General features: G+C 28.1%; 2 protein-coding genes across 2 annotated transcripts; one reads left to right on the top strand and one right to left on the bottom strand.

Moving 5' to 3' along the window:
• Positions 1 to 235: 235 nt before the first annotated feature.
• Positions 236 to 15,264, top strand: LOC142162118 (uncharacterized). Its single transcript, XM_075218429.1, has 2 exons — positions 236 to 1,104; positions 15,255 to 15,264. The coding sequence occupies exons 1-2, from the start codon at positions 236 to 238 to the stop codon at positions 15,262 to 15,264; spliced, it is 879 nt and encodes a 292-aa protein (XP_075074530.1).
• Positions 15,265 to 15,544: 280 nt separating this feature from the next.
• On the bottom strand, positions 15,545 to 16,942 carry LOC142162119 (uncharacterized). The gene is made up of 2 exons (XM_075218430.1): positions 16,074 to 16,942; positions 15,545 to 15,551 (listed from the first exon to the last, which is right to left on the bottom strand). The coding sequence occupies exons 1-2, from the start codon at positions 16,940 to 16,942 to the stop codon at positions 15,545 to 15,547; spliced, it is 876 nt and encodes a 291-aa protein (XP_075074531.1).
• Positions 16,943 to 18,584: the final 1,642 nt, after the last annotated feature.

Consider the following 18,584-nt stretch of genomic DNA (forward strand, 5'->3'; position numbering starts at 1 on the left):
AGAACAGATAATACACAAGTAAAATGGTGGATAACTCGGAAAGTACATGATTCAGTAACTACAAAGGAAATAAGGAGACTTGTATTAAATATACAAAATTTTACATTTACAATTGAAGTAATACGAACTGACAAGAATGTTATTGCAGACTACCTATCAAGACAAAGGTACCCAAACAGATGAAAGCCAAGAATCAAAAGACATATTTACAATCCTTACTACTCTATCCTTACAGATGGAGAGTATGGGAAAAAGATTACAACAGCTAGAAAGTCAGCAGCATGACTATAAAAATGCGGAGCTAAGTCGATCGGAAGACTCTAAACTTCCAGAGGTAGAAGGAGACGTTGGGAAACTCCAAAAAACCCATAACACAGTTGCTTTATATACAGCTGCAGGTACAAGCAAACAAGTTAGCAAAAAGCCATATAACAATGTAAACCTAAATACCGTATTTGATAAGCCATTTACATCAAAAAAGCCAAGAGAAGCAATAGTTATAGCCCCACAAACTTCAACCTATGCTAATAGCCTACACCACAACAAAAAGGTATATAACCATATTACTCAAACATATATTGAGAATATATATAAAATCCAGACATTTCTGAACCTAAACCCTAGATCAACAACTACTACGGATCCAACACAAGATTATGTAACCCAAAAACTACAGGGATATAATAGGCTTATAGCCCAGCCAAAAACAAAAGCAAACCTAGTAAAAACATGTTACAACTACGGACTACTTAGCACAGTATATACCCATGACGGAGAAGAAATAATTGGAATACCAGAGCTATACAAAGCATTTGTCACCTTCAAGAGAATTACAAAAGGCAACCTATTCTTCATCAAATTCTATACAGCACCAGCGGAAATACTATATGATGAAATAAAACCCATAATACAGGTGATAAAGATAGGACTAACACGAGATATGATAATACCGGAAGAGATAGAGAAACAACCAGAGATACAGAAAATGGAGATACCAAGTTTCTATGCTAATAAAAGAATAATTGGTATAGCAACTATTATTCAAGAACTAGCTAACAATTATCTACAAGGAAATGCTATCTGGAGCTACTATTCCAGAGACCAGTTGATGATATATGCTAACTCGAAGGAACTACGACAAGGAGATATGGATGAAGTCCAGAAATGGATTTTATCATTATTAAAGCCAGAAATGCAACCAACTACCAGAGCATTGAAAAAAGAATTTATTTCAAACGAGTTATTAACAAGATACTGCAAACTAGTAGGACACAAATATCCAGACCACATATGTTCAAAGTGCAACGGAGATGATAACTATGTACCAGAAGTCCAACTAGAATGAAGGTATCAACAAGAAGACAAAAGAAGAAGACAACTACTGGAAACATATAATGTAAAGTAAATAGTACTAGTCGCATTCATGAACAGTAAAGGTCGTTCATGAATAGTAAGAGTCATAAAGTAAATAGTATATGTCATAATCATGAACAGTAAAGGTCGTTCATGAATAGTAAGAGTCATGTAAGTCGTAAAGTAAATAGTATATGTCATAATCATGAACAGTAAAGATCGTTCATGAATAGTAGGAGTCATTTGTAAACAGTAGGAGTCGTTTTAATTTTCTTTATATAGAATGTAAATCCGAGGAAGGGAGGACATCCTCAGACATCCTCATCCTCACTCTCTCTCTTATCTTCTCTCAATAAAATATCTAATTATATACAAACTTCTGAAAGCTATGGAGCATTCAAACGAGTTACAAAACCAGGTAAGTTTATTCATAATTATGTTTAACTAAACTCATATATTCCTTATAATCTCTTGAATATCATAATTGTTTATCATGTTATAGTACTGTTATAAAGAACATCTTGAGAAAGTTTGCCTGTCTAATAATGCTGAGAGTAGTTAAGCCCAGACTATGCCATCCTAAAGTGGAAACCAGTAGGCAAGGAAGCCGTTTAGGGAAGTACACAGAGTTGAGGCGCTGTTAGGGAAAATGATTGAAGCATGAAAAACATGGTAGTGACCAGAAAAGATTGTTCAGTATAACTTATTAAAATATGATAAACTCTATGATAAACAAAGAGGTTAGAGGGAATACGTTTAGTAAACACATGATAAGGATAAATAATAAATCTAAATGAACAACCACACGTATTTATTAGAAGAAAATATTGACTACAAAATACTTATGTTATATATCTTTAAGAGACTTAATAACGATGTTAAAAGAAAAATTTACGATATTTTAATTACTTTTGAAATAATATATGTAATGGAACAAGCATTTACGGAACTAATTGTATCACATGAAATAGATATATTAGATCAATATGAACTAGATTTATATTCAGACTAATGATCACATATCAAGTTAATAAAATCTGTTTATAAATGAAACATAACACTTTTCATTATATAAGATTCTATAATACCCAGAAATGGAAACTTCTTAAAAACCTTAGTAACATAAATAGAAAAATAGATTGTGTTAAATACAATATTAAAACCTGCAAAGATACTATTAGATATAATAAATTACGTAATAAAGCTTTATTAACTATAGAAAATGAAATTGAATTTTATGAAGATAAATTTGAAAGTTATCAACACAGAAAAGAAATAACACTGAGAAATATAGAAACCATGGATATATGTATCAACATGTATACATCTCAGTATTAATATGAACAAATCAAAAATTGATAGTTACAAATATTTTAAGTACTGGCTAGAAAATCTAAAACATATAAATATGACAAAAATAATATTAGAAAAAAATATAGAAGGATATCAAAAAACTAAAGATATTAAATACTTAGAATACACACTTGAAAATATAAAAGAAATTTCAGGGTTAATTTCGTTAGCTGCAGATAATCATGAAAAAGCATTTAATTCCACAACTACATAAAATAGATCCTATGAAAAATAAGATGAACTTGAGCTATGAAAAATAAACATTTATATTAAGAAGCAAATCATGAAAAATAACACTGACATTAATAGTACAAACCCGCAAAACAGTGAAACAATCAAAATAACTAAGAAATCACAGAAAATTAGGAAGAAACTAAAGAAACTATATATAGAATATGAATACTTAAGTATCACAAAAATAAACAAAGCTAGGCTGTCCAAATTAATCGATATAATATCTAAAACAGAATATAAATATGTTTGTTATCTAAAGGATAAAAGATGAATAAAGAAGAATTCGCATTAGAAGAGAAAACATATGAGAATCCAGAAGGATTAAAAATAACAATAATATTTTCCAACTTAGGAAGAAGATATAAAAAAATAGGAAATAACCTAAACTTAATGTTAGAAAAAGAAACTGTAAAACTAGAGGATAGTTTAACCGTCATGGTTAGAATAACAAAAGAAAACGAAGAAATAGATAAAAAACGAGAGATTAAAGAAATACAACAGCAAGCTAAAGAAAAAATACAACAGATAAAGGAAGTAAAAAACACTAAAATAACAGAATTAGAAAAAGAATTAGAGATGCTAAAACAGATGTATGCAAATAAACTAAAAGAAAAGGAAAAACGTAAAGAAGAAGAAGAAGAAGAACTAAAACTAACAAATGAGATAGAAAGATTTAAATTACAGTTAGAAGAAGTACAGGAGAGTCCATCAAAAATAAGTATAAACGAAATAAATGACCAAAGTGATAAAGACACAGAACTAGGAGAAAACTATTCAGAAACAAGTGAAACATACAGAGAACTTATAGAAAAAACAGAAAAGATAAAAATAAACCCAGAAATAAATACAGGAGATATGAACGAAGATAAACCAAGCATATCAGGAATAAAAAATCCAAAACAATTAAACCCAACCTATTACAGAGTAAGTTATGATGCATATGATAGAAACAAAACATTATGGGATAAAAGGTTAAATAAGAAATGGGCACCAAGATAGATAACTGAACAATATAATTTTTTAGATCTAGATTGTGTAGCAGATATAAATAAAACAATACAATTATGGATAAGATATATCTCAAAACAACTAATAGATAATAAAATAACAATAGCGGAAACACCAGGATATATAGAAAGAACATTAATAGGAACTGTAAAATTATGGTTACAAAATTTATCAAGTGAAAGCTTAGACATTAAGGAGTAATAAAAAACTTGACGGTACAACTACAACAACAGTTACAAATATATTAAATAAATATGAAATAGCAATAAGAAATGAATTTAGTAATATGACAACAGAAGTAGAAGAACAAAATAAAGAAAAAATTACAAATAGAAATTTAATGACAAAATTAGCAATATGTAGTATGTGTTATATAGATGAATATACTTGTGCATTTAGAGACTATTATTATAAAGGAACATATAGTCCAGATGAAAGTAAAGAGATAAGAAAATTATATTTTACAAAATTACCAGAACCCTTCAGCTCAAAAATAATAAAGAATTGGAACGAAGCAGGACTAGCAGAAACATTAAGAGTAAGGATAAAATTTCTACAAAACTGGTTTATAGAATTATGTGAAAAATATAAAGAAAACATGAAAATGGAAAAAATATTAGTAAAAAATTTGGCATGTTGCAAAAGTAGAATAGCACCCCAATTTGGATGCACAGATAAATATTACAAAAAAGAAGGAAAGAAAAAGAAATTTAAATCAAAATATTAAAAATATAAATATAGGAAACCAAGAAGAAGATATTATGTAAAAAATTATGTAAAAAATTATATAGGAAAAAGAAAAAACTGACAGAGTGTACTTGCTATAATTGTGGAAAGCTAGGACACTTAGCCAAAGATTGTAAATTACCAAAAAACCCAAAGAAGAAAGAAATTACCGAAATACTAATTGATAATGATAAATATACGCAAATAGAATATGTAGATTATGAATTAAGCAGTGAAGACAGCATATATGAGATATCAGAAAATGAGTTCTCTGAAAATGAAATAAACAAGGATATAGAAGAGTCAGATGAAGAAAATTATGACTGAAAAAGATATACAAATTATACAACAAGAAGAACACCATTGATGAACAATCTTCAGAACAAAAAATAATATTTGACGCTAATATATTTTAACAAATAAAAGGAAAAGAATTGGATCTAAGTATAGACAAAATATTAGAAGTACCAACAATAAAGAATTGGTTTAAAAGACAAAAAGAAGAATACTATGTAGTAAGCCAAAGAGAACATATAATAAATTGTAAATACATCAAAGGTAAAGCACAAATACCAATTTTAAATAAAAGACTACTAAATAAAGAAATACAAGATATAAAAGCAAAAAATCCAATAAAATATGTACACTTAGGAGGAACGGAGATCCTAATAAAAGCATATTTTAGGGAAGGAATAGATACCCCTATAGAAATATACTTGGCAGATGATAGGATTGTACAACCTATAGAAAAGAGTATAATAAGTGCTGTAAGAGGTAACTTAATATACCAAAAATTTAAATTTATAGTAAGTGCTAACTATTCAGTAGCAGTAGATGATAAAAATATAGATAAATCATTAGTATTATACTGGAAAATGTCTGGAATAGAATTAGCACCAGGAAGTAAAATATTCACAGCAAGATGTAAAAATCTATATGTCTTAACAACAAAACATAAGATAACAGCTAAAAATAAAATAAATAAAATAAAAATAGAAAATCCATTCGAAAGAATAGTATCAGTTATAAACAACAATGATTACAGTTATACAGAAATAGACATGGATGAAGAATTAGAAATAGTAAAAGAAAGATTAAGCACATCAAAACGAATAAATAATGAAATGCCAGAAACGTCAACAAGAAGTACATCAAGAAGTACATCAAAAAGAATAAATTATACCACTCCACAAAAATTAATAGAACAAAAAATAGAAGAAATAAACCCACATCATTATTATATAACAGGAATAATGGACCAAAGAAAATATTTAATACTAATAAATACAGGGCATGAAGAGAATTATGTTATTAGAGAACTAATACCAGAGCAAGAGATAGTAACAATAGAACAACAAAATTCAGAACTACCAAAAGCATTAAGAAAAAACGAAGAAACAACTGAAAAAGAATTAATTATTGGAGGAATACCAATATTAATAAATTTTAAAATATATCAAGGAGATCAAAATATTACACTAGGGATAAAATGGTTAGAAAAAGTCAAACCATATAAATTAGAAGATATGCAATTAACAATAAGTTATGAAAATAAGAAAATAATAATAAAAAGAACTTTGATATAATGCCAAAGATATACATACTTGCAAAAATAATAGTAGAAGGATATTATAATAGATATTATACACCTATGGTGGATACAGGAGCAGAAGCTAATATGTGTAGACATCATTGTTTACCAAAAAGTAAATGGGAAAAGCTAAAAATCCCCATAGTAGTAACAGGATTTAATAATGAAGGAAGTATGATAACATATAAAGCAAGAAATATAAAAATACAAATATGGGATAAAATATTAACCATAGAAGAAATATATAGTTACGAATTCACGAATAAAGATATATTATTAGGAATGCCATTTTTAGATAAATTATACCCACATATTATAACAAAAACACATTGGTGGTTTACTACCCCGTGTAAACAAAAATTAGGAGCAAAAAGAGTAAATAATAAAGTAAGAAAAACAACACCCTGGATTAAAGGAAGTGAAAAGATTACCCAAAAATTAGAAAATGTAATACAAAGTAACCATAATATAGAGATAATCATTTTCTTAATAAATAAGATAAAACCACTACAAGATAAACTAGAATTACTATATAATGATAATCCACTCCAAGGATGGGAAAAACATCAAACAAAAATAAAGATTGAACTAATAGATGAAAATAGCATAATAACACAAAAACCTTTAAAATATAATTTTAATGATTTAACAGAATTTAAAATGCATATAAAAGAATTATTAGATAATAACTACATACAAGAAAGTAATAGTAAACATACTAGCCCGGCATTTATAGTAAATAAGCATAGTGAACAAAAAAGAGGAAAAAGTCGTATGGTTATAGATTATAGAAATTTAAATGCAAAAACAAAAACATACAATTTATCCGATACCAAATAAAATACTAAAAATCAGACAAATACAAGGATATAACTATTTTAGTAAGTTTGACTGTAAATCGGGATTTTACCATTTAAAACTAGAAGATGAATCTAAAAAGTTAACAGCATTCACAGCACCACAAGGATTTTTCGAATGGAACGTATTACCTTTTGGATATAAAAATGCACCAGGTAGGTATCAACATTTTATGGATAATTACTTTAACCAATTAGAAAATTGTATAATATATATAGATGATATATTGCTATATTCTAGAACAGAGAACGAACATATAAAACTACTAGAAAAATTCATACACATTGTAGAAATATCAGGAATAAGTTTAAGTAAAAAGAAAGCAGAAGTAATGAAAAATCAAATAGAATTTTTAGGTATACAAATAGATAAAAACGGGATAAAAATGCAAACCCATGTAGTACAAAAAATAATTAACTTGAATGAAACACTTGATACAAAAAAGAAGTTACAATCATTTTTAGGATTGGTTAACCAAGTAAGAGAATATATTCCTAAATTAGCAGAAAACTTAAAACCATTACAGAAAAAATTAAAAAGGACATAGAATATCATTTTGACGAAAAAGATAAAATACATATACAGAAGATAAAAAATATGTGTAAAAAATTACCAAAACTATATTTTCCAGATGAAAAGAAACAATTTACATATATTGTAGAAACTGATTCTAGTGATCACAGCTACGGAGGAGTTCTAAAATATAAATATGATAATGAAAAAATAGAACACCATTGTAGATATTATTCCGGATCATACACGGAACCACAATTAAAATGGGAAATAAATAGGAAAGAACTATTTGGATTATATAAATGTTTGTTAGCATTTGAGCCATATATTGTTTATAACAAATTTATAGTAAGAACAGATAATACACAAGTAAAATGGTGGATAACTCGGAAAGTACAGGATTCAGTAACTACAAAGGAAATAAGGAGACTTGTATTAAATATACAAAATTTTACATTTACAATTGAAGTAATACGAACTGACAAGAATGTTATTGCAGACTACCTATCAAGACAAAGGTACCCAAACAGATGAAAGCCAAGAATCAAAAGACATATTTACAATCCTTACTACTCTATCCTTACAGATGGAGAGTATGAGAAAAAGATTACAACAGCTAGAAAGTCAGCAGCATGACTATAAAAATGCGGAGCTAAGTCGATCGGAAGACTCTAAACTTCCGGAGGTAGAAGGAGACGTTGGGAAACTCCAAAAAACCCATAACACAATTGCTTTATATACAGCTGCAGGTACAAGCAAACAAGTTAGCAAAAAGCCATATAACAATGTAAACCTAAATACCGTATTTGATAAGCCATTTACATCAAAGAAGCCAAGAGAAGCAATAGTTATAGCCCCACAAACTTCAACCTATGTTAATAGCCTACACCACAACAAAAAGGTATATAACCATATTACTCAAACATATATTGAGAATATATATAAAATCCAGACATTTCTGAACCTAAACCCTAGATCAACAACTACTACGGATCCAACACAAGATTATGTAACCCAAAAACTACAGGGATATAATAGGCTTATAGCCCAGCCAAAAACAAAAGCAAACCTAGTAAAAACATGTTAAAACTACGGACTACTTAGCACAGTATATAGTCACGACGGAGAAGAAATAATTGGAATACCAGAGCTATACAAAGCATTTGTCACCTTCAAGAGAATTACAAAAGGCAACCTATTCTTCATCAAATTCTATACAGCACCAGCGGAAATACTATATGATGAAATAAAACCCATAATACAGGTGATAAAAATAGGACTAACACGAGATATGATAATACCGGAAGAGATAGTGAAACAACCAGAGATACAGAAAATGGAGATACCAAGTTTCTATGCTAATAAAAGAATAATTGGTATAGCAACTATTATTCAAGAACTAGCTAACAATTATCTACAAGGAAATGCTATCTGGAGCTACTATTCCAGAGACCAGTTGATGATATATGCCAACTCAAAGGAACTACGACAAGGAGATATGGATGAAGTCCAGAAATGGATTTTATCATTATTAAAACCAGAAATGCAACCAACTACCAGAGCATTGAAAAAAGAATTTATTTCAAACGAGTTATTAACAAGATACTGCAAACTAGTAGGACACAAATATCCAGACCATATATGTTCAAAGTGCAACGGAGATGATAACTATGTACCAGAAGTCCAACTAGAATGAAGGTATCAACAAGAAGACAAAAGAAGAAGACAGCTACTGGAAACATATAATGTAAAGTAAATAGTACTAGTCACATTCATGAACAGTAAAGGTCGTTCATGAATAGTAAGAGTCATAAAGTAAATAGTATATGTCATAATCATGAACAGTAAAGGTCGTTCATGAATAGTAAGAGTCATGTAAGTCGTAAAGTAAATAGTATATGTCATAATCATGAACAGTAAAGGTCGTTCATGAATAGTAGGAGTCATTTGTAAATAGTAGGAGTCGTTTTAATTTTCTTTATATAGAATGTAAATCTGAGGAAGGAAGGACATCCTCAGACATCCTCATCCTCACTCTCTCTCTTATCTTCTTTCAATAAAATATCTAATTATATACAAACTTCTGAAAGCTATGGAGCATTCAAACGAGTTACAAAACCAGGTAAGTTTATTCATAATCATGTTTAACTAAACTCATATATTCCTTATAATCTCTTGAATATCATAATTGTTTATCATGTTATAGTACTGTTATAAAGAACATCTTGAGAAAGTTTGCCTGTCTAATAATGCTGAGAGTAGTTAAGCCCAGACTATGCCATCCTAAAGTGGAAACCAGTAGGCAAGGAAGCCGTTTAGGGGAGTACACAGAGTTGAGGCGCTGTTAGGGTAAATGATTGAAGCATGAAAAACATGGTAGTGACCAGAAAAGATTGTTCAGTATAACTTATTAAAATATGATAAACTTTATGATAAACAAAGAGGTTAGAGGGAATATGTTTAGTAAACACATGATAAGGATAAATAATAAATCTAAATGAACAACCACACGTATTTATTAGAAGAAAATATTGACTACAAAATACTTATGTTATATATCTTTAAGAGACTTAATAACGATGTTAAAAGAAAAATTTATGATATTTTAGTTACTTTTGAAATAATATATGTAATGGAACAAGCATTTACGGAACTAATTGTATCACATGAAATAGATATATTAGATCTATATGAACTAGATTTATATTCAGACTAATGATCACATATCAAGTTAATAAAATTTGTTTATAAATGAAACATAACACTTTTCATTATATAAGATTCTATAATACCCAGAAATGGAAACTTCTTAAAAACCTCAGTAACATAAATAGAAAAATAGATTGTGTTAAATACAATATTAAAACCTGCAAAGATACTATTAGATATAATAAATTACGTAATAAAGCTTTATTAACTATAGAAAATGAAATTGAATTTTATGAAGATAAACTTGAAAGTTATCAACACAGAAAAGAAATAACACTGAGAAATATAGAAACCATGAATATATGTATCAACAGGTATACATCTCAGTATTAATATGAACAAATAAAAAATTGATAGTTACAAATATTTTAAGTACTGGTTAGAAATTCTAAAACATATAAATATGTCAAAAGTTATATTAGGAAAAAATATAGAAGAATATCAAAAAACTAAAGATATTAAATACTTAGAATACACACTTGAAAATATAAAAGAAATTTCAAGGTTAATTTCGTTAGCTGCAGATAATCATGAAAAAGCATTTAATTCCACAACTACATAAAATAGATCCTATGAAAAATAAGATGAACTCAAACAACCCCCAACCCAAAAAATTACAGGGATATAATAGGCTTATAGCCCAGCCAAAAACAAAAGCAAACCTAGTAAAGACATGTTACAACTACGGACTACTTCCTGTATCCACCATAGGTGTATAATATTTATTAAAATATCCTTCTACTATTATTTTGGCAAGTATGTATATCTTTGACATTATATCAAAGTTCTTTTTATTATTATTTTCTTATTTTCATAACTTATTGTTAATTGCCTATCTTCTAATTTATATGGTTTGACTTTTTCTAACTATTTTATCCCTAGTGTAATATTTTTATCTCCTTGATATATTTTAAAATTTATTAATATTGGTATTCCTCCAATAATTAATTCTTTTTCAGTTGTTTCTTCGTTTTTTCTTAACGCTTTCGGTAGTTATGAATTTTGTTGTTCTATTGTTACTATCTCTTGTTCTGGTATTAGTTCTCTTATAACATAATTCTCTTCCTGCCCTGTATTTATTAGTATTAAATATTTTCTTTGGTCCATTATTCCTGTTATATAATAATGATGTGGGTTTATTTCTTCTATTTTTTGTTCTATTAATTTTTGTGGAGTGGTATAATTTATTCTTTTTGATGTACTTCTTGATGACGTTTCTGGCATTTCATTATTTATTCGTTTTGATGTGCTTAATCTTTCTTTTACTATTTCTAAATCTTCATCCATGTCTATTTCTGTATAACTGTAATCATTGTTGTCTATAACTGATACTATTCTTTCGAATGGATTTTCTATTTTTATTTTATTTATTTTATTTTTAGCTGTTATCTTATGTTTTGTTGTTAAGACATATAGATTTTTACATCTTGCTGTGAATATTTTACTTCCTGGTGCTAATTCTATTCCAGACATTTTCCAGTATAATACTAATGATTTATCTATATTTTTATCATCTACTGCTACTGAATAGTTAGCACTTACTATAAATTTAAATTTTTGGTATATTAAGTTACCTCTTACAGCACTTATTATACTCTTTTCTATAGGTTGTACAATCCTATCATCTGCCAAGTATATTTCTATAGGGGTATCTATTTCTTCCCTAAAACATGCTTTTATTAGGATCTCCGTTCCTCCTAAGTATACATATTTTATTGGATTTTTTGCTTTTATATCTTGTATTTCTTTATTTAGTAGTCTTTTATTTAAAATTGGTATTTGTGCTTTACCTTTGATGTATTTACAATCTATTATATGTTCTCTTTGGCTTACTACATAGTATTCTTCTTTTTGTCTTTTAAACCAATTCTTTATTGTTGGTACTTCTAATATTTTGTCTATACTTAGATCCAATTCTTTTCCTTTCAAATATATTAGCGTCAAATATTATTTTTTGTTCTGAAGATTGTTCATCTTGGTGTTCTTCTTGTTGTATAATTTGTATATCTTTTTCAGTCATAATTTTCTTCATCTGATTCTTCTATATCCTTGTTTATTTCATTTTCAGAGAACTCATTTTCTGATATCTCATATATGCTGTCTTCACTGCTTAATTCATAATCTACATATTCTATTTGTGTATATTTATCATTATCAATTAGTATTTCGGTAATTTGTTTCTTCTTTGGGTTTTTTGGTAATTTACAATATTTGGCTAAGTGTCCTAGCTTTCCACAATTATAGCAAGTACACTCTGTCAGTTTTTTCTTTTTCCTATATGGTTTTTTATGTTTATAATTTTTTACATAATATCTTCTTCTTGGTTTCCTATATTTATATCTTGAATATTTTGATTTAAATTTCTTTTTCTTTCCTTCTTTTTTGTAATATTTATCTGTGCATCCAAATTGGGGTGCTATTCTACTTTTGCAACATGCCAAATTTTTTACTAATATTTTTTCCATTTTCATGTTTTCTTTATATTTTTCACATAATTCAATAAACCAGTTTTGTAGAAATTTTATCCTTGCTCCTAATGTATCTGCTAGTCCTGCTTCGTTCCAATTTTTTATTATTTTTGAGCTAAAGGGTTCTGGTAATTTTGTAAAATATAATTTTCTTATCTCTTTACTTTCATCTGGACTATATGTTCCTTTATAATAATAGTCTCTAAATGCACAAGTATATTCATCTATATAACACATATTACATATTGCTAATTTTGTCATTAAATTTCTATTTGTAATTTTTTCTTTATTTTGTTCTTCTACTTCTGTTGTCATACTACTAAATTCATTTCTTATTGCTATTTCATATTTATTTAATATATCTGTAACTGTTGTTGTAGTTGTACCGTCAAGTTTTTTATTACTCCTTAATGTGTCTAAGCTTTCACTTGATAAATTTTGTAACCATAATTTTACAGTTCCTATTAATGTTCTTTCTATATATCCTGGTGTTTCCGCTATTGTTATTTTATTATCTATTAGTTGTTTTGAGATATATCCTATCCATAATTGTATTGTTTTATTTATATCTGCTACACAATCTAGATCTAAAAAATTATATTGTTCAGTTATCTGTCTTGGTGCCCATTTCTTATTTAACCTTTTATCCCATAATGTTTTATTTCTGTCATATGCATCATAACTTACTCTGTAATAGGTTGGGTTTAATTGTTTTGGATTTTTTATTCCTGATATGCTTGGTTTATCTTCGTTCATATCTCTTGTATTTATTTCTGGGTTTATTTTTATCTTTTCTGTTTTTTCTATAAGTTATGTGTATGTTTCACTTGTTTCTGAATAGTTTTCTCCTAGTTCTGTGTCTTTATCACTTTGGTCATTTATTTCGTTTATACTTATTTTTGATGGACTCTCCTGTACTTCTTCTAACTGTAATTTGAATCTTTCTATCTCATTTGTTAGTTTTAGTTCTTCTTCTTCTTCTTCTTTACGTTTTTCCTTTTCTTTTAGTTTATTTGCATACATCTGTTTTAGCATCTCTAATTCTTTTTCTAATTCTGTTATTTTAGTGTTTTTTACTTCCTCTATCTGTTGTATTTTTTCTTTAGCTTGCTGTTGTATTTCTTTAATCTCTCGTTTTCTATCTATTTCTTCGTTTTCTTTTGTTATTCTAACCATGGCAGTTAAACTATCCTCTAATTTTACAGTTTCTTTTTCTAACATTAAGTTTAGGTTATTTCCTATTTTTTATATCTTCTTCCTAAGTTGGAAAATATTATTGTTATTTTTAATCCTTCTGGATTCTCATATGTTTTCTCTTCTAATGCGAATTCTTCTTTATTCATCTTTTATCCTTTAGATAACAAACATATTTATATTCTATTTTAGATATTATATCGATTAATTTGGACAGCCTAGCTTTGTTTATTTTTGTGATACTTAAGTATTCATATTCTATATATAGTTTCTTTAGTTTCTTCCTAATTTTCTGTGATTTCTTAGTTATTTTGATTGTTTCACTGTTTTGCGGATTTGTACTATTAATGTCAGTGTTATTTTTCATGATTTGCTTCTTAATATAAATATTTATTTTTCATAGCTCTGATACCATTTTGGGGGGGGGGGGGGGTTGTTTGAGTTCATCTTATTAATATTTGTAACTATCAATTTTTGATTTGTTCATATTAATACTGAGATGTATACCTGTTGATACATATATTCATGGTTTCTATATTTCTCAGTGTTATTTTTTTTCTGTGTTGATAACTTTCAAGTTTATCTTCATAAAATTCAATTTCATTTTCTATAGTAAATAAAGCTTTATTACGTAATTTATTATATCTAATAATATCTTTGCAGGTTTTAATATTGTATTTAACACAATCTATTTTTCTATTTATGTTATTGAGGTTTTTAAGAAGTTTCCATTTCTGGGTATTATAGAATCTTATATAATGAAAAGTGTTATGTTTCATTTATAAACAAATTTTATTAACTTGATATGTGATCATTAGTCTGAATATAAATCTAGTTCATATAGATCTAATATATCTATTTCATGTGATACAATTAGTTCCGTAAATGCTTGTTCCATTACATATATTATTTCAAAAGTAATTAAAATATCATAAATTTTTCTTTTAACATCGTTATTAAGTCTCTTAAAGATATATAACATAAGTATTTTGTAGTCAATATTTTCTTCTAATAAATACGTGTGGTTGTTCATTTAGATTTATTATTTATCCTTATCATGTGTTTACTAAACATATTCCCTCTAACCTCTTTGTTTATCATAGAGTTTATCATATTTTAATAAGTTATACTGAACAATCTTTTCTGGTCACTACCATGTTTTTCATGCTTCAATCATTTTCCCTAACAGCGCCTCAACTCTGTGTACTCCCCTAAACGGCTTCCTTGCCTACTGGTTTCCACTTTAGGATGGCATAGTCTGGGCTTAACCACTCTCAACATTATTAGACAGGCAAACTTTCTCAAGAGGTTCTTTATAACAGTACTATAACATGATAAACAATTATGATATTCAAGAGATTATAAGGAATATATGAGTTTAGTTAAACATGATTATGAATAAACTTACCTGGTTTTGTAACTCGTTTGAATGCTCCATAGCTTTCAGAAGTTTGTATATAATTAGATATTTTATTGAGAGAAGATAAGAGAGAGAGTGAGGATGAGGATGTCTGAGGATATCCTTCCTTCCTCGGATTTACATTCTATATAAAGAAAATTAAAACGACTCTTACTGTTTACAAATGACTCCTACTATTCATGAACGACCTTTACTGTTCATGATTATGACATATATTATTTACTTTATGACTCTTACTATTCATGAACGACCTTTACTGTTCATGATTATGACATATACTATTTACTTTATGACTCTTACTATTCATGAACGACCTTTACTGTTCATGAATGCGACTAGTACTATTTACTTTACATTATATGTTTCCAGTAGCTGTCTTCTTCTTTTGTCTTCTTGTTGATACCTTCATTCTAGTTGGACTTCTGGTACATAGTTATCATCTCCGTTGCACTTTGAACATATGTGGTCTGGATATTTGTGTCCTACTAGTTTGCAGTATCTTGTTAATAACTCGTTTGAAATAAATTCTTTTTTCAATGCTCTGGTAGTTGGTTGCATTTCTGGCTTTAATAATGATAAAATCCATTTCTGGACTTCATCCATATCTCCTTGTCGTAGTTCCTTCGAGTTGGCATATATCATCAACTGGTCTCTGGAATAGTAGCTCCAGATAGCATTTCCTTGTAGATAATTGTTAGCTAGTTCTTGAATAATAGTTGCTATACCAATTATTCTTTTATTAGCATAGAAACTTAATATCTCCATTTTCTGTATCTCCGGTTGTTTCTCTATCTCTTCCGGTATTATCATATCTCGTGTTAGTCCTATCTTTATCACCTGTATTATGGGTTTTATTTCATCATATAGTATTTCCGCTGGTGCTGTGTAAAATTTGATGAAGAATAGGTTGCCTTTTGTAATTCTCTTGAAGGTGACAAATGCTTTGTATAGCTCTGGTATTCCAATTATTTCTTCTCCGTCATGGGTATATACTGTGCTAAGTAGTCCGTAGTTGTAACATGTTTTTACTAGGTTTGCTTTTGTTTTTGGCTGGGCTATAAGCCTATTATATCCCTGTAGTTTTTGGGTTACATAATCTTGTGTTGGATCCGTAGTAGTTGTTGATCTAGGGTTTAGGTTCAGAAATGTCTGGATTTTATATATATTCTCAATATATGTTTGAGTAATATGGTTATATACCTTTTTGTTGTGGTGTAGGCTATTAGCATAGGTTGAAGTTTGTGGGGCTATAACTATTGCTTCTCTTGGCTTTTTTGATGTAAATGGCTTATCAAATACGGTATTTAGGTTTACATTGATATGTGGTTTTTTGCTAACTTGTTTGCTTGTACCTGCAGCTGTATATAAAGCAACTGTGTTATGGGTTTTTTGGAGTTTCCCAACGTCTCCTTCTACCTCTGGAAGTTTAGAGTCTTCCGATCGACTTAGCTCCGCATTTTTATAGTCATGCTGCTGACTTTCTAGCTGTTGTAATCTTTTTCCCATACTCTCCATCTGTAAGGATAGAGTAGTAAGGATTGTAAATATGTCTTTTGATTCTTGGCTTTCATCTGTTTGGATACCTTTGTCTTGATAGGTAGTCTGCAATAACATTCTTGTCAGTTCGTATTACTTCAATTGTAAATGTAAAATTTTGTATATTTAATACAAGTCTCCTTATTTCCTTTGTAGTTACTGAATCCTGTACTTTCCGAGTTATCCACCATTTTACTTGTGTATTATCTGTTCTTACTATAAATTTGTTATAAACGATATATGGCTCAAATGCTAACAAACATTTATATAATCCAAATAGTTCTTTTCTGTTTATCTCCCATTTTATTTGTGGTTCCGTGTATGATCCTGAATAATATCTACAATGGTGTTCAATTTTTTCATTATCATATTTATATTTTAGAACTCCTCCGTAGCTGTGATCACTAGAATCAGTTTCTACTATGTATGTAAACTGTCTTTTTTCATCTGGAAAATATAGTTTTGGTAATTTTTTACACATATTTTTTATCTTCTGTATATGTATTTTATCTTTTTCGTCAAAATGATATTCTATGTCCTTTTTTAATTTTTTTTGTAATGGTTTTAAGTTTTCTGCTAATTTAGGAATATATTCTCTTACTTGGTTAACCAATCCTAAAAATGATTGTAACTTCTTTTTTGTATCAAGTGTTTCATTCAAGTTAATTATTTTTTGTACTACATGGGTTTGCATTTTTATTCCGTTTTTATCTATTTGTATACCTAAAAATTCTATTTGATTTTTCATTACTTCTGCTTTCTTTTTACTTAAACTTATTCCTGATATTTCTACAATGTGTATGAATTTTCTAGTAGTTTTATATGTTCGTTCTTTGTTCTAGAATATAGCAATATATCATCTATATATATTATACAATTTTCTAATTGGTTGAAGTAATTATCCATAAAATGTTGATACCTACCTGGTGCATTTTTATATCTAAAAGGTAATACGTTCCATTCGTAAAATCCTTGTGGTACTGTGAATGCTGTTAACTTTTTAGATTCATCTTCTAGTTTTAAATGGTAAAATCCCGATTTACAGTCAAACTTACTAAAATAGTTATATCCTTGTATTTGTCTGATTTTTAGTATTTTATTTGGTATCGGATAATTATATGTTTTTGTTTTTGCATTTAAGTTTCTATAATCTATAACCATACGGCTTTTTCCTCGTTTTTGCTCACTATGCTTATTTACTATAAATGTCGGGCTAGTATGTTTACTATTACTTTCTTGTATGTACTTATTATCTAATAATTCTTTTATATGCATTTTAAATTCTGTTAAATCATTAAAATTGTATTTTAAAGGTTTTTGTGTTATTATGCTATTTTCATCTATTAGTTCAATCTTTATTTTTGTTTGATGTTTTTCCCATCCTTGGAGTGGATTATCATTATATAGTAATTCTAGTTTATCTTGTAATGGTTTTATCTTATTTATTGAGAAAATGATTATCTCTATATTATGGTTACTTTGTATTACATTTTCTAATTTTTGGGTAATCTTTTCACTTCCTTTAATCCAGGGTGTTGTTTTTCTTACTTTATTATTTACTCTTTTTGCTCCTAATTTTTGTTTACACGGGGTAGTAAACCACCAATGTGTTTTTGTTATA

Source organism: Nicotiana tabacum, chromosome 7, assembly GCF_000715075.1.
Source record: "Nicotiana tabacum cultivar K326 chromosome 7, ASM71507v2, whole genome shotgun sequence".
Classification (NCBI taxonomy): domain Eukaryota; kingdom Viridiplantae; phylum Streptophyta; class Magnoliopsida; order Solanales; family Solanaceae; genus Nicotiana; species Nicotiana tabacum.

Excerpts from the sequence above, each read along its gene's own strand:
- LOC142162118 (XM_075218429.1), top strand. The coding sequence starts at position 236 with ATGGAGAGTATGGGAAAAAGATTACAACAGCTAGAAAGTCAGCAGCAT.
- LOC142162119 (XM_075218430.1), bottom strand. The coding sequence starts at position 16,942 with ATGGAGAGTATGGGAAAAAGATTACAACAGCTAGAAAGTCAGCAGCAT.